At 42.6% G+C, this 26,002-nt stretch overlaps 1 protein-coding gene and 1 long non-coding RNA gene across 2 annotated transcripts; one reads left to right on the top strand and one right to left on the bottom strand.

Moving 5' to 3' along the window:
• The first annotated feature begins 9,716 nt into the window (after positions 1-9,716).
• Positions 9,717-10,835, top strand: LOC147924740 (uncharacterized). The gene has a single exon (XM_087496930.1). It carries the CDS (start codon positions 9,717-9,719, stop codon positions 10,833-10,835), a length of 1,119 nt encoding a protein of 372 aa, XP_087353056.1.
• A 7,630-nt stretch (positions 10,836-18,465) lies between these two features.
• Positions 18,466-19,666, bottom strand: LOC147924741 (uncharacterized). Its single transcript, XR_015585962.1, has 2 exons — positions 19,391-19,666; positions 18,466-18,905 (listed from the first exon to the last, which is right to left on the bottom strand). It is a non-coding gene; the product is annotated as an uncharacterized LOC147924741 (long non-coding RNA).
• Positions 19,667-26,002: the final 6,336 nt, after the last annotated feature.

Here is a 26,002-nt window from a genome sequence, read left to right on the forward strand (position 1 = left end):
TGTTTGGGATTTGCATGCTTTGATTGATTATGTGAGTTAGTCAATTGTGTGTGGCATGGAGTCCTAGAACATCCTCTTCGAGCCTACTGTGTGATTCCACAGTGAGTTTATGTTTTCTGTGTTACAATAGAAATTTGTTTGCTTAGTCTTCTGTTCATGGTAGTGTAGATGGCTAGAGATGGTGCTGTTGCTGATCGTGGTCGTGGACGCGAACGTGGTTGTGGTAGGGGCAGAGTCCTAGAGGTTAGTGAGACCGTGGAACAGAGTGTGACAGTTGAGGGTGTTGGCGAGTCGTAGGGTGTTCTGGGGGATTCTGTGAGTGTGGCCGAAGGGGGCGGTGTTGATGCTCCAGGTGGTGCTAGGGTCCCGGGTGTGGGAGTCCCTGGTGTTGATTTTGCAGCTTTGCTAGCACAGGTGTTAGAGTGGTTGCCAGCTGTGGTACTGGCTCAGGCTCAGGTTGTGCCACCAGTGGTGGCGGAGGAGCGGCAGCCAGTGGCTGCGGATGCAGGAGCACATGGACGTTATTTGTCTATGCTCAAGGAGATGACGCGTCTCAAGACTGTGCAGTTTTTGGGTGATACAGACCCTACTGTTGCAGATGCGTGGGGGACGAGTGTGGAACGTAACTTCCATACTCTGAGAAGTCCTGGTGAGTTTTGGGTGGACATAGGGGTCCACCATTTGAGTGGTGATGCTCAGGTTTGGTGGAGATCAAGTGGTTGCTAGGAGAATGCAGAGGGAGATGACTTGGGCTGACTTCGTCTTGGAGTTCAACCGCAAGTATTTTCCTAGAGAGGCTTTGGACCGGTTGGAGGTGTAGTTCCTTCAGTTGTCTCAGGAGACACGGTCAGTGCGGGAGCTGGACTTGGAGTTCAGTCGACTTCTTTGTTATGGGGATCGGGCTATAGAGCCTGAGGAGGCCCAGATCAGGAGGTTTATGAGGGCTCTTCGTGATGACTTGAGCGTCCATTGTAGAGGACGTAGTTATGCTACGCGTGCAGAGCTGGTTTAGACTACAACAGAGATTGAGCAGGATATCTGGGCACAGTCAGTGGCGGTTAGTCCAGCAGTTCTGCCTAGTAAGGCTCAGCATCATGGAAGTTCTAGCAAGGGCGGCAAGCCTGTGCAGGGAACCAAGAGGAGGTGGGAGGCTACGCAGACGCAGAGTGGCGAGGGTTGCTTCAAGTGTGGGATTAAGGATCACAAGTTTGCTAGCTGTCCCAAGAGGAGTGCTACCATGGCACTTCAGGCCCTTATGTCCCAAGTTGCAGCCGGCAGCAGTGGCAGCGTTGCAGCAGGTGCAGCCTGGAGGTCAGCAGGTGGCTCGTATTGAGCAGGCGCCACGGGTTTACACGACAGCAGAGACTGGTGGAACCAGTGCCGGGGAGATCACATGTATAATTTCTGGTACTTAAGCTTTGTGAATTTTAGTCGGTTCAGATTTTATGTTTTTCCTGTGATAAAGTGTTAGGTTCTCAACACATGAGGTTTGTGTAGGGACCTTGTTGGTGGGCGGGTTTAAGTCCCACGTTATGTTTGATTCTGAAGCTTCTCATTGATTCATTACTCCGGAGTGTGCAGAGAGCGCGGAAGTCAGAGGGGATCCCGGGAGCGTTCAGGAGTTGTCAGAGTTGCGGGAGGCAAATTCCTGAGGGTTGTTGGACGAGTTGGAGGAGTTGATATTCAGATCGCAGGAGAGTCATGGCCAGCGGATTTGCTTATCAGTCTAGTGGAGTTGTATGATGTTATTCTCGGGATGGATTGGTTGCATCGGCATATGGTGCATTTGGATTGCCATCGGGGTAGAGTGGAGTTTGAGCGTCCAGGAGGGAAGTTGGTGTTTCAGGGCATTAGACCAACTTCGGGGAGTCTCGTGATCTCGGCCATCTAGGCTGGGAAGATGATCGAGAAGGGCCGTGATGCTTATTTGGTTACTATATCTATGCCAGAGTCAGTGGGGAAGTCTACGGTTAGCGGTATTCCGGTAGTGGAGGAGTTTGAGGATGTGTTTCATATTGACAAGTGATCATGCTAGTCTGAACAAGTATTGGTCGTCCGTACAGTTATGCTATAAGGCCGAGTCACCTACGAATATATGGAGTAGTGAGGAGGCCTGGTTGCATTAAAGCCCATAAGAAGGCTCGAGATCCTCCTTGTAGCCGTTAGAGTAGAAGAGAGAGAGGAGTCACGGGTTGTGCTTTGTTTAAGGAAACAAGGAGGGGTCGCTTTCACTCTTGGGAAGAACCAATTCTCTTTCCTTATCTCTTATCTCTTATGCGATTTGTAATAAAGGGTGTAGCCCTAGTTTCCCTTAGTATAAATAGTCTTATGTAAACCTTTGTAATACTCGCTTACGGAATACAACATTTTATCTCATTCTCCTTGCCGACAATTCTCTCCTTCTCAACTTCTTCCGCTTAAATCCCAACATGGTATCAGAGCAGTTTTTCGATCTTTGATTCTATAAACCTACTCTTACTCTCTCTTATACTCTATCTTCTTCAATCTTTCTCTCTCTATTCTTGGTTTACTCGTATTCTATACTCGCTACTCTTATTTCTCTCTCTCTATCTCTCGCAAATCTTGTTCATGGACACTATGATGTTCATATATTTTACCTTGTTTTCCCTTAGTTTATTCACATCTTTTGCATCTTTTGCTATCCATTTTAACCATTATTGCATAGCTTTAGGACCAATCATGCATTAGAGTTTAGTTGCATTGCATTTGCATCTTTTCATGCATAAACAGGTGATTTTGGAGCTTAAGGAGCATGGAAGCAATGGTGAGGAGAAGTGAGCCAATCATGAAGGGAAAGCAAGAGAGTTAAGGCTGAAGAACCAAGGTCCAGAGTCCAATGTGTTTGGTTTTGAGGTTGGGAGCAATAGGAGTTTGATGGTTCCAAGAGAAGAGTTGTATGCTGTGTGGGAAACCATTGGAGACAACAAGCTCTACTCATCCTCCAACTCCAAGAGCTCAAGGATAAGGAGCCCAGTCCTAAGGTACTTCCACAAAGCTCTTGCCAACACCTTCTTTGCAAGGAAGGAAACTGGGAACATCAATGAGGGAGAGCTAAAGATGATTGACTTGGCTCTTAATGGAGTGATCTTTCAAGCAAGGAATGGTACCATCATTGTTAGGAGCACAGTGGAGACTGATCTAGGAATGGTGCTCATTGACCACATGATTCAATTGAGAAGTTGGGTAGGAAAGTTGGAGAACAAAGGGTCAAGAGGAGCACTTACCATTGGAGGCATCATCACTCCAATCCTTCATGCTGCTAAAGTTCCACTTAGAGGAGAAAGGGTCTCACCAAGATGGATTGACTCAAGCTACCTCACTTCTACTCTCATCCTAGCCAAGGAGATGCATCAAGGGAACCACATATTCAACTTTGAGCTTCCAACACTTGGAAAAAGCAATTCATATTGCCTAACCAAGAGCTCACCACCATTCAAGAAGGAGCCAACATTGACTTTTGGCCAGCTGAGGAGCATTGGTTTGATGGAGTGGTTCAACCTAGAGTTGAGGAAGCTGGGAATGCAAAAGTAGCTGATGGAGAGGAGCAGTTCTATTTTGAAGACTATGAGCCCTCATCAAGGGATAGTAGAGGAGTGAGGGAGAATGCCAAAAGGTTGACTCTTTTGCAAAAATGGGGCAAGTGGCATGGAAAGAGGTTTGATAAGCTGAAGAAGAAGGTGACCAACATGTCTAATTCTATCAAAGGCTTAAAGAAGGAGATTGATGAGCTGAAGAGTGGAAACTCATCTCCTAGCCATTCAAGCCCTTTGAGGAGAAGTAGCTCAACTAGAGCACTTTCAAGGGTTGCTATTCCTGTGGAACCAGCTAGAGTTTCAATGTATGAGCCAAATCAGAGGAAGAGGAGCTCAAGTACCCGAGAACATCAATTTTCGAGGCACTCGACCGGGTCACTCGAGCACCCACTCGACCAAGCACCTCCAATGCACTCGGCCGAGTACCAGCCCAGATCACCCTATGGCTTCCCACCTCCAGCTGCTTATCCAGGTTATCCATTTTACCCTCCCATCCCACCTCAATACTACATGGTTCCAGCTCTCTACCAGCAGTTTTGCCAGCCGCAAGGTCAACATTTTGACACTCGCGGTCCAGCTCGACCCCCCCACTCGGACACGCACTCGACCGAGTCGCGGTCGATCGCCGTCATCGAGCTGCCCCAAAGTCCATCTCCAAGTGACCAACAAGACCCCAACTACTCCTATGACAGCATGCAGATGGATGTGGACAACTTTTTCCACAACCCCTAAGGTACCACTATCACCTTCATTTGTAAATATCATTGCATTTCATATTGTGTTTTGTTGTTTTTGATCTTGAATCCTCAATCCAATCTCTTTCACACAGAGGACTGTGTGATTTCAGTTTGGGGGAGGGTTTGAGATAGCATTTGACATTTTGTTTTGTGTTCTTATTTCAAATTTTTATCATCATCATGTTAGCACTTGCATAAGCATCTAAGGCATAGAAAAACCATAAAAATTTGAAAAATTTTGAAAAAATCTTTATAAAAAAAGAGTGTTCATGTAGTTTGCATTGCATATTAGGATCTTGTTTAGCATGTTTCATGTAGGATTGTATAATATTTGCATTAGGGATCTATGATGAGTTTGCCTTGTTAGCTAGCTTATTCACTAGACTAGGATCAATGCCCAAGTTAATAGTACTTTGATTCTAGTTGAGTAGTTAGAAGCATAAGATTGAACCAAGCCTTGAATTCTTGCATTGCATTTGGTCTAAATTGAAGCATGTTGTGATTTGAAACCATTTCCTACTTATAAGAACCTAATATTGACTTTCAATTATCAATGTGTGCATTGCTTTAAACTCATGGATACCATATACATATTTGGATCATCTTTCTCCTTTTTACCACTCTTGTTGATCCAAGTAGCTGATTAAATCATTAAGATCAGTTCCCCTACCCCTAAACCAAACCTTCTTTCAAGCCTTGTTTATTCTTGAGTGTGTGAGGCCTAGTTTTGGGATTGAGCTTGGTAGAAAGTGTTAAGTTTGAACTGACAATAGTAAGACCTTGTGTAGTTCTAGTTTGCATTTTTCAAACTAGATAGGACTAGGTGGTTCACTTGTTGGGTTTGGGACTTGGCTGTTATAAAAAGAAAAGAAAGAAAAGAGAAAGAAAAAGGGTAGAGTCTTTAAGAGGAGATGTGTTTAAGTAAAAGTCTAGTGAAAGGATGGGAAGTATGAGATTGTTGAAATTGGTTCTAGTTAAAGAAAATAAAGAAAGAAAAAAAGAAAAGTCTAGCAAAAAGCTTGTATGTCTTAAGAATAAGAAGAAAAGAGAACCATAGCAAATAAGTAAGAATCCCCCATCCCACTAGAAAGATCAAATAAGAAAACATCTCCTAAGACTTGGAAACCAAAAGAGAAAGGGGTTAAAGAGAAAAGAAGAAGTAAAGGGTAGCACTAGGATCATTTGGGTTTAGATTGCTAGGATAAACACTTTGGGTGCCTTTGGGTAGACAAGGTTTTTTTCTTGTATGTGTCTAGGTGTTCTTACCTTTAGCATTCTTCTAAACCTCAATCCATTTTCATGAGAGAACCTTGATATTGATAAGGCCTACTCTAAAGAGAGACCATCATTGTCTCAAAGCCTTTATTTCCAAGCCAAATGAGTTTAAGCATTGCATAGAATTGATTCATGTTCTTGTTTAATGAATGTTAAAGGAAATGGTTGATTTGAATGCTTGTGGATGTCTAAGGCTCAAATCAATAAAGGTTGTGATATGCTTGTCTAAAATCTTTAATTCCAGCTCATTCAACTTGCATCATAGTATTAGTAACTTGGACATTGATTCTAGATGGTCTATTTGCAAGCTTTAGGAGCTGAGATCCCACTTTCAAACCTCACTTACCTTCTTATGTCTTGCTTATTTGCTTGAGGGCAAGCAAAGACTAAGTTTGGGGGTGTTGATGTTCATATATTTTACCTTGTTTTTCCTTAGTTTATTCACATCTTTTGCATCTTTTGCTATCCATTTTAACCATTATTGCATAGCTTTAGGACCAATCATGCATTAGAGTTTAGTTGCATTGCATTTGCATCTTTTCATGCATAAACAGATGATTTTGGAGCTTAAGGAGCATGGAAGCAATGCTGAGGAGAAGTGAGCCAATCATGAAGGAAAAGCAAGAGAGTTAAGGCTGAAGAACCAAGGTCCAGAGTCCAACTCGACCGCACACTCGACCAGACACTCAACCGTGTGCTGAGGAGGACTCGACCTAGTGGAGATTGCACGAGAAAAGTCAGCTCGACCTGCCACTCGACCGAGCACAGGTCGAGTTGACCGAGCCGTTGACAATTTTGTCTTTTAGTACTTTTAGGGCTTCCACTCCCTTCCTATATAAAACCTTGTACCTGCAGCCACCAAAGGAGGCCAGTTTTTAGATATTCCCTAAACCTAGTTTTTACCCTTTTGGGAATTATTCTTTTTGCACTTTTTATTTTCCTTAGATTTTGTACTTGTTTGAGAGAGAGAAAATACTAGATTCTTGTATTTTGTTGGTTTCATAACTTTCAAGATATAAAGATTTCGAGTTTTATTTCTTCATCAATATTGTAGATATTTGTGTTATCTTTCATTTGATGCAAGTTTCAATATTTTCTGGGTTTATGATTTTTGTGTTCATCATGTGTTCTTGTGAGTAGTCCTTTAGGATCTTGAGGATGGGTTAGGCTGGATTGATCTTGTGGTTTGTGTGATTTGGTCAAGCTTGATTGTTGTAGATCTCTTCTAGGCTAGATGTTCTTAATGCTGATCCTGAACTGAGAGGTTAGGGTTTGATTTCAAGCATCTTAGCATCACACCAATGTTTAAGGAGCATAGATAAGGCTAGATCTAGAGCTTACCATTAGGCTTGCTAAGAGATTCGAAGTCTTGTTTGGTATGAGATGTATTGCTTAATGCCTGCTAGTGTAGATTCTTTACTGTGTGAGAACAAGTCTAGAATTGCATAGGTTTGATTGTTTCTTGCCATGAGAGTGGAAGAAACTTGTCTTAGATTTATATGTCTAGAGATTAGCTCAAAAGTTTACTTGAGATTTGTTGACCAAGTTAGATAACCACAATGATTAGTTCAGCCCATGAATCCCTACTCAAAGCCTTCTTTGTTTATTGATTTTTAAGTCTTAATCATGTTGCTTGCTTGTTGTTTGATTCGTATTTGCATTGCTCTGTTTTTATTGTGTTGCTCTGTTTCCCGGATTTATCCAGCTCGACCCTGCACTCGACCTACACTCGGTCGAGTGCTTGCTCGAGTTCATCCCCAGAACTCTTCTTTATGATTTGTGATTGTTCTGTTTCATTCCTATTTGCATTTATGTTTCATCTACTCTTTGTCCTGTTCATTGTTGTCTTGCATTAGTTCATCATAGTAGTTTCTATTTCTGTTCTAGCTTCATATAGTCATAATCATTCTGTTCCATTCACATTTAGTTCTTAGTTCTTGTAGTTTTACTTTCTGCATCTTTACATTTTCATCTTAGGGATTGTAGTGACAAACAATCTTTGCATTTGGCTTAACTTAGGTTCATATACATATCTTAATTGTTCACAAACACTCATTTAGGATTGATACCTCTTATACTGCAACAGCAGAAGGGGAATTGAAACACCCATCCATCTATCCATTCACATCTCACCATTGCATACATTCATCATCATCACCACATACAAAACCTTGTTTCACACTACCAAACCTATTGTTACACCGGTGGTCTTAAAGGAGGCCAACTACTTGTTGTGGAAAAGAACCACAAAGACCGCGTTGAGTGGCCGGGGACTATGGATCCACGTTGAAACGGACCAGTTTCCCAAGAAAGTCACTAAGAACGACGGTAAAGAAGGAAAGGAAGAAGACAAGGAGGCTGAACTTGAAAAGGAAGTCAAATGGTTCCAAGAAGATCAGACCGTGCTTGCCATTCTTCAGAATTCGCTTGATGCACCAATCCTTGAAGCATACTCTTACTGTGAGACGGCCAAGGAGTTATGGGAGACACTTGCGAACGTGTATGGAAACGTGACTAACTTGACCAGGGTGTTTGAAGTCAAAAAGGCTATCAACTGTCTCCACCAAGAAGACTTGGAGTTCACAAAGCACTTCGGCAAGTTTAGGTCTCTTTGGGCCGAACTAGAGATGCTTTGGCCAAGCACCATAGATCCGGCCATCCTCAACGAAAGAAAGGAACAAGACAAGGTTTTCGGTCTCCTCCTCACTCTGAACCCGGCGTTCAACGACCTTATCAAGCACATCCTTCGTGGTGACAAGCTTCCGACTCTTGAAGATGTGTGTTCTCAAGTTCAAAAAGAGCAAGGGTCGCTAGGCTTGTTTAGCGGTAAGGAGGACTTGGCTACGGCTAACAAGGGAGTGTACAAGCATGAGGACCGGAAAGCAATGGTATGCGACCATTGTAAGAAGAGGGGCCATCTTAAAGACAAATGTTGGATCCTTCACAAGGAGACGCAGCAGCCACGGCCATGGCAGCTTCCCTTGGAGACCTGGTGAGAAAGTCGGACCTAGAGGTCCTCATCAAGTCCATTGCCGTGCTAAAGGACTCCGGTACCACTTTCTTTGCTTCAAAACCTAGTCTTATACACAACATAAAACCGGCACTAGGTAATGTTATTATTGCTAATGGAGATCGAGTACAGGTTAAAGGAATAGGAGAACTAAAATTGTTTGATAAAAGTTCTAAAGCCTTCTTTATGACTTCATTTACTTCGAATCTCTTATCGGTTAAGAAAGCTACTAAAGATTTGAATTGTTATGCAATTTTCGGACCTAACAGTGTACATTTTCAGGATATTGAGAGTGGAAAGGTTCTTGGAGAAGGAGATGGTAGAGGAGATCTCTATGTCCTAGAGAAAGTTTCAAGCCCTTCTAATTCTTTTTCTTTTGCTTCGAATCTTAGTAGTAGTTTAAGTGATGTGTGGCATGCTAGACTAGGCCATCCTCATTCTTGTGCATTTAAATTGATGTTGCCTAATGTTTCGTTTGATAACTCCACTTGTGAGTCTTGTATTCTTGGTAAACATTGCAAGACTATTTTTCCGAAATCAAGTACTATTTATGAACATTGCTTTGATTTAGTACATTCTGATGTGTGGACATCTCCTTGCCTATCTAGGGATAATAACAAGTATTTGGTGACCTTTATTGATGAGAAATCTAAATATACTTGGCTCACCTTGTTACCATCTAACGATAGAGTCTATGATGCCTTTGTCAATTTTCAGAATTATGTTACTAATCAATTTAATGCAAAAATAAAGGTACTAAGATCGGATAATGGAGGTGAATATAAAAGCCACAAACTCAAAGAGCACCTAGCTAAGCATGGAATCCTCCAACAGACCAGCTGTCCATACACGCCTCAACAAAATGGAGTGGCCGAGAGGAAAAATCGACACTTAATGGAGGTGGCTCGGTCAATGATGTTTCATTCGAATGTCACTAAGCGTTTTTGGGGTGATGCGGTCATGATGGCGTGCTACTTAATCAATCGAACACCAACAAAAGTCTTAAATGACATATCACCCTATGAGGTACTAAACAAAGTTAAACCTTCTCTTGATCACTTACGCATGTTCAGGTGTGTTTGTTTTGTTTTAGTGCCCGGAGAACAAAGGAATAAACTTGAGGCCAAAAGCACTAGAAGTATGTTCATTGGCTACTCAACAAGTCAGAAGGGGTACAAGTGTTACGATCCGATCACTGGCCGCACACTAGTCTCTAGAGATGTGAAGTTTCTTGAACAACAAGGGTATTATGATAAGAAGGACTGGGAAGGCGTAAAAGACTTATCTCAATCCAACACTGACCGGGCAGCCAACTTGCGGTTCCTCCTTGACCATTTGGGCGTCACCAAACCATCATATCCCGAGGCGTCTCTACCAAAACCACCCTCCGATGGGCCTACAATATTACCGGAACCTCCAGGAACTCATGATGCTTCTCCTTCCCGTACGGAGAACAATATTCAAGAGCCAAGAGAGACACAATCCGAAGAGGCCTTGACTACACCACCTGATCTATCACCTGACGATAGTACAGCTGAGACAGGCCAGCCCACACCATCTCCACCACCACTTCGGCGCAGTGAACATTTAAAACAACCGCGGCGTAGTGAAAGGTTAAAGAATCAACGAGTCTACTATAACAATCAGGCTGTTGCCCACCCTATTCAGGCCGTGTGTTTGCTTGACCTTATCTCCTCGGATCACTCTGCCTTCCTCGGTAAGCTTGATGAGCACTTTGTTCCTCAAACCTATGAGGAAGCTAAGCAATATAAGGAGTGGCTTGATGCGGTGGACGATGAAACGACGGCTATGATCCGGAATCGAACTTGGGACGAGGCTGATCTCCCTCAAGGTAAAAAGGCTGTCAGCTCCAAGTGGGTGTTCACTATTAAATATCTGAGCACTGGAGAGATCGAGCGCTACAAAGCCCGCTTGGTCGCACGCGGCTTCACTCAAACCTATGGACTTGACTATACGGACACCTTTGCTCCAGTGGCCAAACTCCATACAGTCCGGGTCGTCTTGTCCTTGGCCACTAACCTCTCTTGGGAGCTCTATAAAATGGACGTCAAGAACGCATTTCTTCAGGGGGAACTGACCGAGGAAGGCTACATACATCCTCCACCGGGTTTAGAGCACATTGTTGCTCCGGGTAAAGTTCTCCGGCTTCACAAGGCGATCTATGGTGATGTGATCGCAGGACGCGACCTCGGCCAAGAAGACCAAGATACGCCGGACGAGACTGAGACGCCTGACTAAGACGCATCGGACGCGACCAGGGCAACCTCTTCAGACGCGGCCAAGGCTCCAACAATCCTTCCCGGAGCCACCACACGTTCCAAGAGCTCAGCAAAGGCGGCCAAGCAGCGGCTCAACCTGTTTGTCCGAACATTCGTCCAAAGCCAGCCCCCCCATGAAAACTCCGAAGGCTCAGTCCGCTTAGTCTTCACTCTTACCCAAGAGTGAAGACGGTCAAGTCGTTAAGCAAGGAAGTGTACTCGTTTTCCTCCCTCCGGGTTTTTCCCAATGGGTTTACCGGAGAAGGTTTTAACGAGGCATGGAGCTAAACGCAAAACGCCTAAAGGCTAAGTTGCTTCACGCGCAAGGCCAAGGCGGTTATCTCTCTTTAATTTTGAATGTAAGAATATTCTCTTTTGATCCTTATGTTTGTGAACGTTGGAGAGTGTTTGTGGCTAAGAGTTTTAGTCAAAAGGTGGCGATGTGTTCTCTTGTAAAGGGGACACGTCAAAAAGACGATGTGCGGATCAAGATGAATCCGCGTGTCCTTAAGCTCCTATCTAGACCTAGCTATTTAAACTCTCCTTAAGCCCTTGTTCCTCCTTAGACTTGTATGAAAATAAAACTTTTCTTCAAGAGAGATTCTTGAAACTTGTCTCACTCTTCTCTTTCTTCAATCCGGGATTGAACCTTGAGAAAACCCTAACAAGCCTCGAACCAGGTTCGACCTTGTTAGAGACCGTATCAAGAGGAGAGCCAAACCTCTTGTGTCGTCTCTCGATCCATTCGTATTTTCCCTCTTCACTTTGCTTCCATCTTTCCCCTTCGCACCCCGAGTTGTCTTTCATAAGTTCTCGAGTTCTCCACTGAATCGCCTCAAATCGTCTCCGCCATCGTTTCCACCGTAGTCGATCGTTCGTTCGTTCTGCATCCGTACCGCCCGACCGATCCATTCGTGGCTTCTCGACGTATCTCCCCAAACGGCTCGTTTCAATTCCCTCAAACTCCGTTTCCCTCGTTTGATTCTTTCCTAGATCCAAAGTCCAGAACCTCGGCCGAGGAAAGTTCTATCGTTTGAAAGTTGACCGAGAGCTCAAGCCGCGACCGTACCGCAACCGTATCGTGACCGCGTTTCCGGGTCACATCATATGGTCTCAAACAATCTCCGAGGGCGTGGTACCACAAGCTCAGCTCTACACTACGCATGAATGGTTTCAAGCGCTCTGAAGCTGATCATACGCTGTTCACTCTCCGCACTAACGGTGGCCACGTCGTCGTTCTCGTCTATGTAGATGACATCATTATCACCGGTGATGATAAGGACAGTATTTGTGCCACTAAGGCTCTTCTTAACTCTACCTTTGATATTAAGGATTTAGGTGAACTTAAATACTTCCTTGGGATAGAAATCTCTCGCTCTCCAGAGGGATTGTTCTTTCTCAAAGGAAGTATACACTTGACCTTTTACATGAGACAGGTAAGATAGGAGCTAAACCGGTGTCAACGCCACTTGAGGAAGGTCACCAGGTCAAGCGAAAGGGGGAGAAGCCAACACACGGTGCTCCAGTTAACAAGTTGCACGAACCATACAAAGATGTGGGACGCTACCGTAGGCTGGTGGGAAAGCTTATCTATCTCACGATCACGAGGCCGGACATATGCTATGCGGTGAACCAAGTCAGCCAACACATGAAGGCTCCAACGAACTTTGATTGGCAAACGCTCGAGCGGATCCTATGTTATCTCAAGGGTAGTCCAGGACAAGGCATTTGGATGGGAAAGAACAACAACACGGAACTTGTCGGCTATTGTGATGCGGACTACGCGGGTGATACAATAGATAGGAGGTCCACGACAGGGTATTGCACATTCATTGGAGGGAACCTAGTAACCTGGAAGTCGAAGAAACAGAAAGTTGTGTCTCAATCAAGTGCCAAGTTGGAATATAGGGCTATGAAGAAGCTAACCAACGAGCTCACATGGCTCAAAGGCCTCCTTAAGGATCTTGGAGTAGAGTCTGATCAACCAATCACCATGCATTGTGATAATAAGGCGGCGATACACATAGCAACCAACTCGGTCTTCCATGAGAGAACTAAGCACATTGAGGTAGATTGTCATAAGGTGCGAGAAAAGATTAAAGAAGGGGTAGTCTTACCGTGTTACACTCCAAGCAAAGACCAATTGGCCGACATCTTCACCAAGGCTACTAGTCATCAAATTTGCAAATACATCTCCAGCAAGCTTGGACTAGTAGACCCTACACATCCGTGAGAAACTCTCCTAACCTATGGAAGATCACACTCTTTTCCTTAGCATAGTTTTGTCCCATGTGGTTTTCTATGTTAAGGTTTTTAATGAGGTGATCTCTCATGGGTTCCAAGCTTAGCCGTTTCACCTAGCTAAGCTTGAGGGGGAGTATTGACAAGTGATCATGCTAGTCCGAACAAGTATTGGTCGTCCATACAGTTATGCTATAAGGCCGAGTCACCTACGAATATATGGAGTAGTGAGGAGGACTGGTTGCATTAAAGCCCATAAGAAGGTTCGAGATCCTCCTTGTAGCCGTTAGAGTAGAAGAGAGAGAGGAGTCACGGGTTGTGCTTTGTTTAAGAAAACAAGGAGGGGTCGCTTTCACTCTTGGGAAGAACCAATTCTCTTTCCTTATCTCTTATCTCTTATGCGATTTGTAATAAAGGGTGTAGCCCTAGTTTCCCTTAGTATAAATAGTCTTATGTAAACCTTTGTAATACTCACTTATGGAATACAACATTTTATCTCATTCTCCTTGCCGACAATTCTCTTCTTCTCAACTTCTTCCGCTTAAATCCCAACATTTCAGTCATTGCAGGGGTTACCACCATCTTGTTCGGATCCTTTCACTATTGAACTGGAACCGGGGACGATGTCATTATTCAAGGCTCCTTATAGAATGGCTCCAGCAGAGATGGTAGAAGCTGAAGAAGCAGCTAGAGGATTTGTTGAGTAAGGGATTCATCCGTCCTAGTGTATCACCGTGGGGAGCGCCGGTGTTGTTTGTGAAGAAGAAGGATGGAAGTTTCCGGTTGTGTATCGATTATCGGGGTTTGAACCGGGTCACTGTGAAGAACAAGTACCCTCTTCCTAGGATCGATGAGTTGTTGGATCAGTTGAAAGGTGCTAGTTGGTTCTCCAAGGTAGATCTGGCGTCGTGTTATCTTCAGATACCGATAGATGAGGCAAATGTGAGGAAGACGACTTTCAGGACGAGGTATGGGCATTATGAGTTTGTGGTGATGCCTTTCAGGTTGACTAACGCACCAGTAGCGTTTATGAGATTGATGAACAGCGTGTTTCAGGAGTTTCTGGACGTGTCTGTCATCATTTTCATCGATGATGTCCTGGTATATTCTAAGTGTCCTGAGGAGCAGGCAGTGCATTTGAGGGGAGTTTTGGAGAAGCTGCGGGAGCAGAAGTTGTTTGCCAAGTTAAGCAAGTGCAGTTTTTGGCAGCGTGAGATGGGTTTTCTGGGTCACATTGTTTCTGCAGAGGGGGTTTCTGTAGATCCGGAGAAGATTCAGGCTATCAGGGATTGGCCTAGACCGCAGAATCCCACAGAGATCAGGAGTTTCCTTGGTTTGGCAGGTTACTACAGGAGGTTTGTGCAGGGTTTTTCAAGTAGAGCATGCCCTATGACTAAGTTGACAGGGAAGGATGTCCCTTTTGTGTGGTCACAGGAGTGTGAGGAGGGCTTTGAGACCCTTAAGGAGATGTTGACTACTACGGTAGTGTTGGCTTTGCTTGAGCAGGGAGAACCCTATGTGGTTTATACTGATGTATCTAGAGTTGGTTTGGGGTGTGTGCTGATGCAGCATGGGAAAGTGATTGCCTATGCTTCGCGGCAGTTGCGGAAGCATGAGGGCAACTATCCTACTCATGATTTGGAGATGGCTGCTGTAGTTTTTGCCCTGAAGATTTGGAGATCTTATCTTTATGGTGCAAAGGTAAAGGTGTTTACAGATCGTAAGAGCCTGAAGTACATATTCACTCAGCCTGAGCTGAATTTGAGACAGAGGCGGTGGATGGAGCTTATGGCGGATTATGATTTGGAGATAGCCTATCACCCTGGAAAGGCTAACACGGTTGCAGACGATCTGAGTCGGAAGAGGGTAGCTTCGGCTCAGGAGTCTCTGGTAGGAGAGATCAGTGCTTTGAGCTTGTGTGCTGTTTCATAGGAACCGTTGGGTTTGGAAGCAGTTAATAGAGCAGATCTTCTGAGTAGGTTGCGGTTGGCTCAACAGCAGGATTTGGGGCTGGTGAATGCCTCAAAGGATGTTGATTCAGTGTATCAGGTCTCAGATAATGGAACTATCTTGGTGCACAGTCGGGTTTGTGTGCCCAAGGATGAGGAGTTGAGGCAGGAGATTCTGAGAGAGGCTCATGCGAGCAAGTTTTCTATTCATCCAGGAGCGACTAAGATGTACCGTGATCTCAAGAGGTACTATCAATGGGTCGGGATGAAGAAGGATGTAGCTAGTTGGGTCGCGAGGTACGATGTGTGTCACCTAGTGAAGGCTGAGCATCAGGTTCCTGGCGGTTTGCTGAAGAGTCTACCCATTCCTGAGTGGAAGTGGGATATGATTACTATGGACTTCGTGGTGGGTTTGCCAGTGTCGATGACGTTTGATGCTATTTGGGTCATTGTGGACCGGTTGACTAAGTCAGCACATTTTCTGGCCATTAAGAAGACTGATGGAGCAGCGGTCTTGGCTAAGAAGTATGTGAGGGAGATAGTCAGGTTGCATGGGGTGCCAGCAAGTATTGTGTCTGATAGGGATTCTAAGTTTACTTCGGTGTTCTGGAAGGCATTTCAGGCAGAGATGGGCACTAAGGTGCATATGAGTACAACTTATCATCCCCAGACAGATGGTCAGTCAGAGAGGACGATCCAGACGTTGGAGGATTTGCTGAGGATGTGTGTTTTGGATTGGGATGGCCATTGGGCAGATCACCTGAACCTGGTAAAGTTTGCTTACAACAACAGTTATCAGGCGAGTATTGGGATGGCTCCTTATGAGGCTTTGTATGGGAGGCCGTGTCGTACAACGTTATGCTGGACTCAGGTGGGGGAGAGGAGCATGTATGGGGCAGATTTTGTTCAGGAGACCTCAGAGAAGATTCGGGTTCTCAAGCTGAACATGAAGGAGGCTCAGGATAGGCAGAGGAGTTATGCTGATAGGAGGAGGAGAGATCTTGAGTTTCAGGTAGGAGACAGAGTGTACCTCAAGTTGGCCATGTTGCAGGGTCCGAACAGGTCATTGACTGAGACTAAGTTAAGTCCGAGGTATATGGGTCCGTTCAGAGTGATTGAGCGGGTTGGACCAGTGGCATATAGACTAGAGTTACCTGAGGTCTTGCATGCATTCCACAAGGTTTTCGATGTGTCTATGTTGCGGAAGTGTCTCTGTGAGGATGATCAGTTGTTGGCTAAGATTCCTGAAGATCTTCAGGCTAACATGACTTTGGAGGTGAGACGAGTGAGGGTTCTCGAGAGGAGGATTAAGGAACTTCGGAAGAAGAAGATTCCTTTGATGAGAGTCCTTTGGGACTGTGATTGTGTGGAGGAGCAGACTTGGGAGCCTGAGGTGAGGATGAAGACAAGGTTTAAGAAGTGGTATGAGAAGCAAGCCGCGACTTGAACTTGTCTAGCCTGTTCCCATCTATAATCCGTGCCTGGAGCACGAATGGAGTATTCCAGTCCATCTCTCTTGTTACTCTGTCGCTTGGGGTGGTTTGTTGTGCGACTCAGTAACAAGATGAGGTGGTGCTCGGGGTACAAAGTTTTCGTGATGTGGAGTTTTGGAGAAAGTTTCCTGAAATAGAAGTTTCCAAAAGTGGAAAGTTTCCAAAAAATAGAAAGTGCTAAATATGGAAAATTTTAGGTGAGTTAGAATTTATCCATTTTAGCGGTGGAGAGCCTTGGAAGGGCTTGTGTGGCCTTAGTGGCGGACTTTTGAGTCATTGTGCCCGTGTGTGGCAGTCTTTTTAGACATTGTGTGGCCTTTGTGGCGGGCTGTTTAGCCAGATGTGTGGCCTTTGTGGCGGGCTGTTTAGCCAGAGTGCTTGTTTAGGCGGTCCTTCGGGACAGATGGCCTTTGTGGTGGGCTGTTTAGCCAGAGTGCCTGTTTAGGCGGTCCTTCGGGGTAGATGGCCTTTGTGGCGGGCTGTTTAGCCAGAGTGCCTGTTTAGGCGGTCCTTCGGGACAGATAGTCTTTCTGACGGTCCTTTGGGATAGATGGTCTTTGTGACGGTCCTGTTGAGGACAGATTGTTTGGTCTTTGTGACGGTCCTGTTTAGGACATATTGTTTTCCCTTGTGGCATGTATATGATCCTGATAACTCTCTAATTTACATGTTTTTAGCATCCTTTTTGTGACAGTCTTGATAACTCTCTAATTTACGTATTTTTAGTATCCTTTTTTGTCCATATTTTGCATTATTTATACCCTTAACTTAGCATTTTTAGGTCATTAACTGTAAGAATTCACTTTTAGGTCATTTAGGGTGTTGCATTCTTGCATTTGCACATTTTGGATGAAAACATGTACTTTAGAGCCTAAAAAAAGCAAAAAGAAGGGTTAACAAGTTGCAGCTATCACAAGGAAGGAACTGGTTACATTTATAGGGTTTACACAGAAGCATGAAGAAGGAAAAAGGAGGCACCCGACCAAACCACCCGATAATTACCACATAGCACCTGGTCGAGTTCATGACGAGACCTGCAAATATCGACTCGAATGAAGATTTTACGGTGGGATTCAGCTTCTGAGTTCTTCATCAAAGTTATAGGATATCGAGTTTTCTTTCCAAATGTGGTGATTTGAGTCCAATCGGATGTGCGGTTCAAGAGTTAACTCTGTTTTAGTAAGCGTATATACATCCAGATCGAAGAATGGAACCACCCGATCACCTATCCGATCATTCACCCGAAGGGGAGCTCGAGTTCCACCTCGTGTAGCATGGTCGGATACCTGCTGACATGGCCGCTGTCGTGGCTAGGTCAACCTGTTTCCTTATAAATATCCCCTCTTAACCCTATTTTCGGGAGACAGAAGGCGAGAGCCGTCTCCACTCTTTTCTTAGCATTTCTTTTCATGTTTTTGTTCTTCTTTCAACTTGAATTCTGTTTACATTTTGCTATTGCTTCTTTTTAATAAAACGTTTATCTCTTTCTCATCTTTATGATTATGCAATTTTTATTATTTCTGGGTTTATGTTCTTTGCCATGAGATCTGAGTAGTGAATCAAAGTTTCTAGGGATGGAATAGATGATTTTGTGTTCTTGATCGGTTAGGATGCCTTAGTTTGATTGTATATGTTTGATAGATTTCCTTTTATGTTTGTGTTCTTAATGCTTTCAACAGACCGAGAGGTTGAGATTAGATCTAGGGTGTTTTACCACCGAGAGGTGTAGATGAGATGCTTGAATCAACCAATGCTAGAGGTTCACTCGCTCCGAGTAAGAGATTAGATGAGTTTGGGTTTACTGACAATAATGAATCGGATTTTAATGCCTGCTTGGTCATGTTTCTCCAACAAGAGTTGGGTAGGAAAGTGATCAAGGTTGATTGTTGCTAGTGCGAGAGTGTGGTAACAAAGTTTTAGAGATTCATTGTCTAGGAAATATTTGCTTGAGGCATGTAAGGCATTTGTACTGGTCAAGAATACTTAGGATTCGATTACCCCATCCTTAGGAGCTTTCTTATCTTGATGTTTACTATTTTTATATCAACCCGACCACCAACCCGATCAGGTACTCGATCACCTGCATCGTGTGGTACTTCGAGTTGTTCTTGATTTTTGTTCTTTTTGTTTTCTTATTTTTTGTTCACCTTAGGTTGTTAGACAAAACCCCTATTATTGCTTGGCTTGACTTGCTTTGTTCTGATCAAATCTTATCTGCTAGCATAACAACCATTTGGATTAATAACCCTTTGTACTACAACTGCATAGGAATTGATACCCTGGGTGAAAACCTGTGTATCAGGGGGACACTTCAGGTCGCACACCAGTGAACGGCGGAGTGGAGCTTCTTGGAGAAGGGTTTTGTTTCTACAGCATATAAAACATGTATTACTAATGGATTGGATTTTTAAAGAAATATGAAACTGGACTTTTTAAAAAATATGAAAAAAAGGAATAGGAATTGCTTAGTGGGTTATGTCAAAAAGAACTAGGCTTATTAAATTAATGGAGTGGCTGATGTGGCAGCACCAGGAGTGAAGAAAGGTAACTTTATATATATAGATTAAACAACTGGAAATAAACAAGTGAGAATAAGCGAGGTTTTAAACCGAAGATCGTTTTAAACTTATCAAAAACTTACAAAAAACCACTGATTCTTATTGTCAATCAAAAACAAGGTTTTTTATCGGTAATCAGACAATAAGATCAATTTCCAATTCCCAAACTTCTAACAACATAGCACCCTAATTTTCCTAATATCAATGTCAATTCAATTCGTTGAACCCTAATTTCTTCACATAAATTAATCCGAATGCATGACAACCTACAATTGAAATCAGATAGATTCTTACCAAGATAAACAGATTAAAGGATCACTGAACCAAACAATCGAAGATGTGGCCACTTGAATCTCTGATTTGGTTAAACAATATGCTTCCGATTTGATGAACCGATCGTCGCCAATGGTGCCATCATCATTAAAGATGATGATAAAGCCAGTGGACGCCAAGTTTCCCACGGGTTCTCCTGTAAATTTGTTGGTCTTCCTTTCGCCGTTCATTCAAAAAACTGAGAGAGATAGAGAGAGAGAGAGAGACGAGAGATGTGAGTGACAAGCGACGAGAGTCATGGGAACCAAACACAAAAATAATATATATATATATATATATATATATATATATATATATATCTATAAAAAAAATTTCTCCCTAGCCAATCACAGCTTCACATAAAGTATATTTGTTGTGTTTTTAGCTCCACCGTTTGAGATGACTTAAATAAGCAATCTCCATTCTTTAATTTGAATGTTTGAATATTTCTTACATATTCATGTATATTTGTTGTGTTCTCAAAAAAATGGACAGTTGAAATAAACTTTTTTGTAATATAATCGTCAAATATATTTTTGTAACACTGTTTACCTCCATCAAAATTTTAATTCATTTTTTAAATAATACTTATTATTTATATTTTTAGGTCATCTTCTCCACCTGATTTTTTTGAACCTGCAACCCTAGTTTATGACTGCCAGTCATTTAAATACATATTTTTCATCTATTTTTCCTTCAACTCAACTTTGTTTAATAACCAAATGTTAGATCCAACATCTATCATCCTATTTTCAGAAAAATTGTTTTTTTTTTTTATTTTCTTGATTTTAAAATTGATTTGGATAAAATCCCGGTAGAGCACCGCCACCGAACGATAACCGCGGCCTCGGCGGCCATGTTTTTAAACAAGGGTTTGGGATGATACTTTCTTCCCAATCATGATAGATGATTAATCAAGATTCACCTTCTGATCCGAGGCTTTTTCGTAATCCTCGATAAGATCCATGAATGTCTTAGACTCAATATGATTATATATTTTGTTTAGCATATATTTTTAGAAAATTTAATTTTTTTTCTTTTTTTTGGTAGAACAAATGGAGTAGACTCCCCTAACTTATTAAAGAAAAATTAAACTCAAATACAAACAGTCCCTGGTGTAACATAACCACTAATGTCCTGCGAGAGTAAAACCGCAACACAAGGCGGAGCAACCTCAAACAAATGAAAACCAAGCTGTAAAGAAAGAGCATAGGAAGCTAATCCATCAGCAAGATGGTTAGCTTCTCTATACACATGAGTAACCCGGACTACCCAGTCTCTTGATATAAAGTCATGGCACAACCGTACCAGGATAGACAGCGGATGAGTCGCACTAATCCATGTATGTAAGAAGCCGACCACTATCTCACTCTCCACTTCCAACTCCAACCGCTCAACTCGATTATCCCATGCCAAACACATACCATAGTAGACCCCCAAAAATTCCGCCATCGGAGCTGAGCAAACACCAATGTTAAGAAAAAACCCCGCCTGCCAAACCCCTGTTTCATCCCGCAAGACACCACCTGCAGTCGCTAAACCCGGGTTCCCTCTTGTAGCACCATCAGTATTCATTTTCCACCATCCCCTCAGTGGACGAGACCAACCTATTAAACTCTCCTCCCTTTCCGGAGCTGATCTTATCAACCTCTTAGCTCTGTGAGCAAGTTCTACCTCTTTAGTCAAATCCTTCAGGAACTTCACCCTATCCCTGCATTTACCCTACGCCCAAAACACATTACCACGTCTCCACTTCCACCCCCACCAAGCCGCAACACTAAACAAAGTAGACCACACCAAAACCCTTGAACATGTCTCCACATTCAAGTTAGTGAAAAGCCATTCAAGTAAAGACGCAGAGAAAAACCAAGGCTGTTTCTGAACTGGTACCAGACGCCTCCAAACCCCATTCATCGCCGGGCATTTCCGCAATATATGAAGTATAGTTTCCTCTCCACTTTTACAAACTTCACACAACGAAGAGGCGCATAGATGTCGACGAAACCTCTCAGAATTCGACATTAGAGCCTGATGTCCAACCAACCACAAGAAAACCTTCACCCGCTCCGGAGCCACAACACCCCAAACACGAGTCAAAAAACAATCAGGCTAGGGACCCTCACACGGATTATGAGTAAGCATAGAGTACGACGACTTGACTGTGAACTGTCCATTTGCCGTCTTTGGCCATGATATTCTATCTCGAGCCCCAGAAAAAGTATCCATAACCACAGCCCCGAGTCTCAACCTAACATCCACCGAAACCTAAGGTGCTATTTCGTCCAACCTCCAATTCCTCCCATCTTCCCATAAATCGCTTGCCATTTCATTCATTCTGCTCTCAGTGATCCCATTTTCTGCTCTGTTGATGATAGGCACTTCCAACAACCACTTGTCCTTCCAGAAACGAATCTGTCATCCATCACCTACAACCCAACCATGACCTGGTAAAATCAATTTTCTAATACCAATCGCTACACTTCTCCAAGTGGAAGACCAACTCCCTTTTGGTTTTAACCAGTCCACCACCCGGAGATCCCCCACCCGGTATTTGCGTCGAAGCACACGAGACCATAAACTGTCCTGGTCACCCAGTAACCTCCACCCCACTTTAGCGAGTAACGCCTTATTCATGTCTTGCATACGCCTAATGCCCAACCCTCCTTCACCCTTAGGAGCACAAACCCTATCCCAGGCTACAAGATGTTCCTTTCGTTTCTCCAAGGTGCTACCCCAAAGAAAAGAACGTGACACCTTCTCCAACTCATCCAATAACCATTTTGGACTCATGGTATGAATCGGGATCGCTCCTAAGACAGCTCTCATTTATGTTAGCCGACCCGCAAAGCTCAAACATCTTTCCTTCCACCCTGCTAACTTCGAAGATACTCGGCATCCCAAGATACTTACCCAGGTCAGTTGTTGATTTAATACCACTCTCCACTGATATCAACCGCTGCATATCTCGTGATACATTATGAGAAAAATAAATCTTTGACTTCTCGAGGCTCACCTTCTGTCCCGAAGCAAGTCAAAACTTCTAAAGAATCCCCCGAATAACTCGTATATGTGCTACTGAAGCTTCAACGAAAATAATCAGGTCGTCAGCAATGAAGATATGTGAAAGAAGAGGTCCACCTTGTGATAACCTGATCGGTTTCCATTGTTTCCCCGCTGTAGCTCTATCAATCATCTGACAAAGACGCTCCAAACACAGGACAAACAAGGATGGAGACAATGAATCCCCTTGACGTAACCCCCTATAAGGTTTAAAAGACTCTGTTGTTTCTCCATTCCACAAAATGTTCATTGACGGGTTTGTGACACACTACATAATGCACTTAATCCATAAGTTCGAGAAACCTACTGCAAGCAATGTATCCTCCAGAAAATCCCACCTTATACGATCGTTAGCCTTCTCCAATCCAATTTTAACAACATCCAACCCTTCCGACCCTTCTTCCTTCTCATCGAATGAACTGTTTCCTGGACAATAACAATGTTATCCATGCTTAGTCGTCCTGGTATAAAGCTTGATTGGGAAGGACCAATCAACTTGAATATCACCAGCCTCAACCGTGTCACCATTACCTTTGTTATAATCTTAAAATAACATTACACAAACTGATGGGTCGAAATTGTGTAATCCTCTCTGGCTTGGCCACTTTAGGGGTCAAACATACTAATGCATCATTCAGCCCCGACGGAAGCTCTCCCGTGTCGAAGAATTGTAACACAAACTTAACGACTGATTCTCCAACAACGTCCCAACACTTCTGGTAAAAGATGGGTTGGTATCCATCTAGGCCCAGAGCTTTATATGCACCCATACTAATGATAGCATTCTTCACCTCTTCAGCAAGCATAGGCTTACTGAGACTGAGCTTCTCTTCCTAGGTGAATGCTTGAAACCCTCCTCTTGGTAATCCAGCAACAACCAAGTCAACATCCGCCAAAGAGTATAACCGCTTATAGTATGCCACTACCATGTTTTCAAGCTCCTGTGGATCAGTCAACCAAACTCCAGCATCATTTTTCAAAGCCTCAACCCTATTCCGACGTTGTCAAATAATAGTGAAGGTATGAAAGAAGCTGGTATTCCGGTCCCCCCAAGTTGAACCATTTCTCTCTTGACTTCCGCAACCAGATCACCTTCTTTAATTTTTTTTCTTTGTTTATATGTGATTTTCCATTCTTCTTTGTTTTCTTATAATTTAAATTAAAAATAAATATGCATAACAAAACTTTGATGGCTAATGGTACAAGAAAATTCATTTATCGATACATATTTTAAATATACATTTTAATCATATCACAATAAGCGAATGAAGCTAAAGAAGCAATCTCCATTCTTTAATTTGAATGTTTGATTATTTCTTATATATTCATGTATATTTTTTTATCTTAGAAATATGGACTGTTTAAACGAACTTTTTGTAATATAATCATCAAATCAAATTTTTTGACTCTCTTTTACCTCCATCAAAATAGTAATGCATTTTTTTAACAAGACTCATCATATTAACCCTTAAATAGTTTAGGTGATATGATATTTTATATTAACAACATAAATTAAATATATGAATATTATAGAAAATTTTCATTGTTATCATTAATAATATGTTGTTTACTGTCAAATGCTCAAAATGCATATGAAAACTATTATCAAAGTTCAACAATAAAAATTGAAGAAATTCAAGAGATATGTTTGTACATTCTAATTATATTTAAATAAGTGATGTATTTTGGTATTGTATAATTTGAATTAAAAAAAAGTGTCAAAGCTGTTATTGAAGGTGAAATTTATTTGTTATGCTTCTTTTTTATAATTATTAAATAAGTTTAAATTGATTATCATAACATAGTATACAACAACCCGTATATCAACTAGTTTAACTTATATAATATGCTTACATTGTGATAAACAAGAAACAACAAAAACCTTGAATATCACAAAATAAGGAAACACCAGGGTAAAAAAAATATTAAAATGCAGAATGCAGTAACCAAGTACGCCTGAGAGAGGTAAATGACTACAAATGAGAGGGGGAATTCGGGGGAGTCAGAACAAGAACATTTGTATAATGTCTGATCAGCTAAAACTGTAACAGAAACAAGAATAAGGGTCATTGTGTGCAGAGGACAATGCAAAACAAAAACGAATGAAAAGATATGCAAAAAAAAAAGCTATTAATTAATAGTGAGTCTTCTTGTTAGCGAGTGGTTGTTGGTTCGCCTCCTCTTCTTCTCTTTCCTTCTTGAATCCTGCAAGTTGGTTGATATGTGCTAAACTTGGAACATAAGAGCCACAACACACAAGTGGGCAAGAAGCCGCATATTCGCTGAAGTTGAGAGATGCTCCATGATTCACAGCTTCGCCAAGACACACTTTTCTAACGTACCCATCATCTCCAAGAAGTCCCAACAGACTTTGTAGTCTTGGAAATGGATGAAGAACCAAAAGACCCTTTAATATTAGGGAGACCCTTCCTAGCTACAGCAGGAGCAATAATAGATGTGAGACAAGGGAAGATTGATCTCAACTTGGGAGAGGACCTCAAGATGACATTTGATATTGTAGAGGCTATGAAGAAACCAACCATTGGAGGGCAAGTCTTTTGGGTTGAAGAGATGGACAAATTAGCAGGAGAACTGATGGAAGAACTAGCAGAACAAGATCACCTTAGGACTGCCTTAACCAAAAGTGGGGAGGAATGATTCATTCATAAAGAAACCAAGGCCTATGAGGAGATGTTGGACTCCTGTAGGGAATCAGACCATCCAGAGGTTTTTGAGGGGTTACCTGCATTAAGAGAAGAAGTCTGGTCAGTTCAAATAGCAAATCTGGATAGCTCGACCACGCACTCGACCGAGCACCAGAGCCACTCGACCGAGTGCACTGCCGAGTCCTCCACAGATGATTGGTCTGAACTAAAAGCACCAAAAGTAGAGCTCAAACCTCTCCCAACTGGGCTAAGGTACGTTTTTCTAGGTGAGAACTCTACTTATCCTATGATAGTAAATGCTAAGTTAAGTAAAAAAGAACTTGATTTGCTAGTTGTTGAGCTAAGAAAGTATAGAAAAGCTATTGGTTATACCTTGGATGACATTCAAGGACTCTCACCTAGTCTCTGCATGCATAGAATCCATCTTGAGAATGAATCTTACTCCAGCATTGAACCTCAAAGAAGGTTAAACCCCAACCTAAAGGAAGTAGTTAAAAAAGAGATCCTTAAGTTGCTTGATGCTGGTGTAATCTATCCTATCTCTGATAGTACTTGGGTTTCACCAGTTCATTGTGTCCCTAAAAAATGAGGAATTACTGTGGTAAAGAATGATCATGATGAGTTAATTCCCACTAGAACCATTACAGGACATAGAATGTGCATTGATTATAGAAAGCTTAATTCAGCCACTAGGAAATATCATTTTCCTCTTCCTTTCATTGATCAAATGTTGGAAAGATTAGCTAATCACACTCACTACTGTTTCTTGGATGGATATTCTAGATTTTTCCAAATTCCTATTCATCCTAATGATCAAGAGAAGACAACATTCACATGTCCATATGGTACTTTTGCCTATAGAAGGATG

The sequence above is a fragment of the Camelina sativa genome, chromosome 17, assembly GCF_030686135.1.
Source record: "Camelina sativa cultivar CO46 ecotype springtype chromosome 17, ASM3068613v1".
Taxonomy (NCBI): Eukaryota; Viridiplantae; Streptophyta; class Magnoliopsida; order Brassicales; family Brassicaceae; genus Camelina; species Camelina sativa.

Bases quoted from the DNA above. Each gene is read 5' to 3' on its own strand.
- LOC147924740 (XM_087496930.1), top strand. From the start codon at position 9,717: ATGTTCATTGGCTACTCAACAAGTCAGAAGGGGTACAAGTGTTACGAT.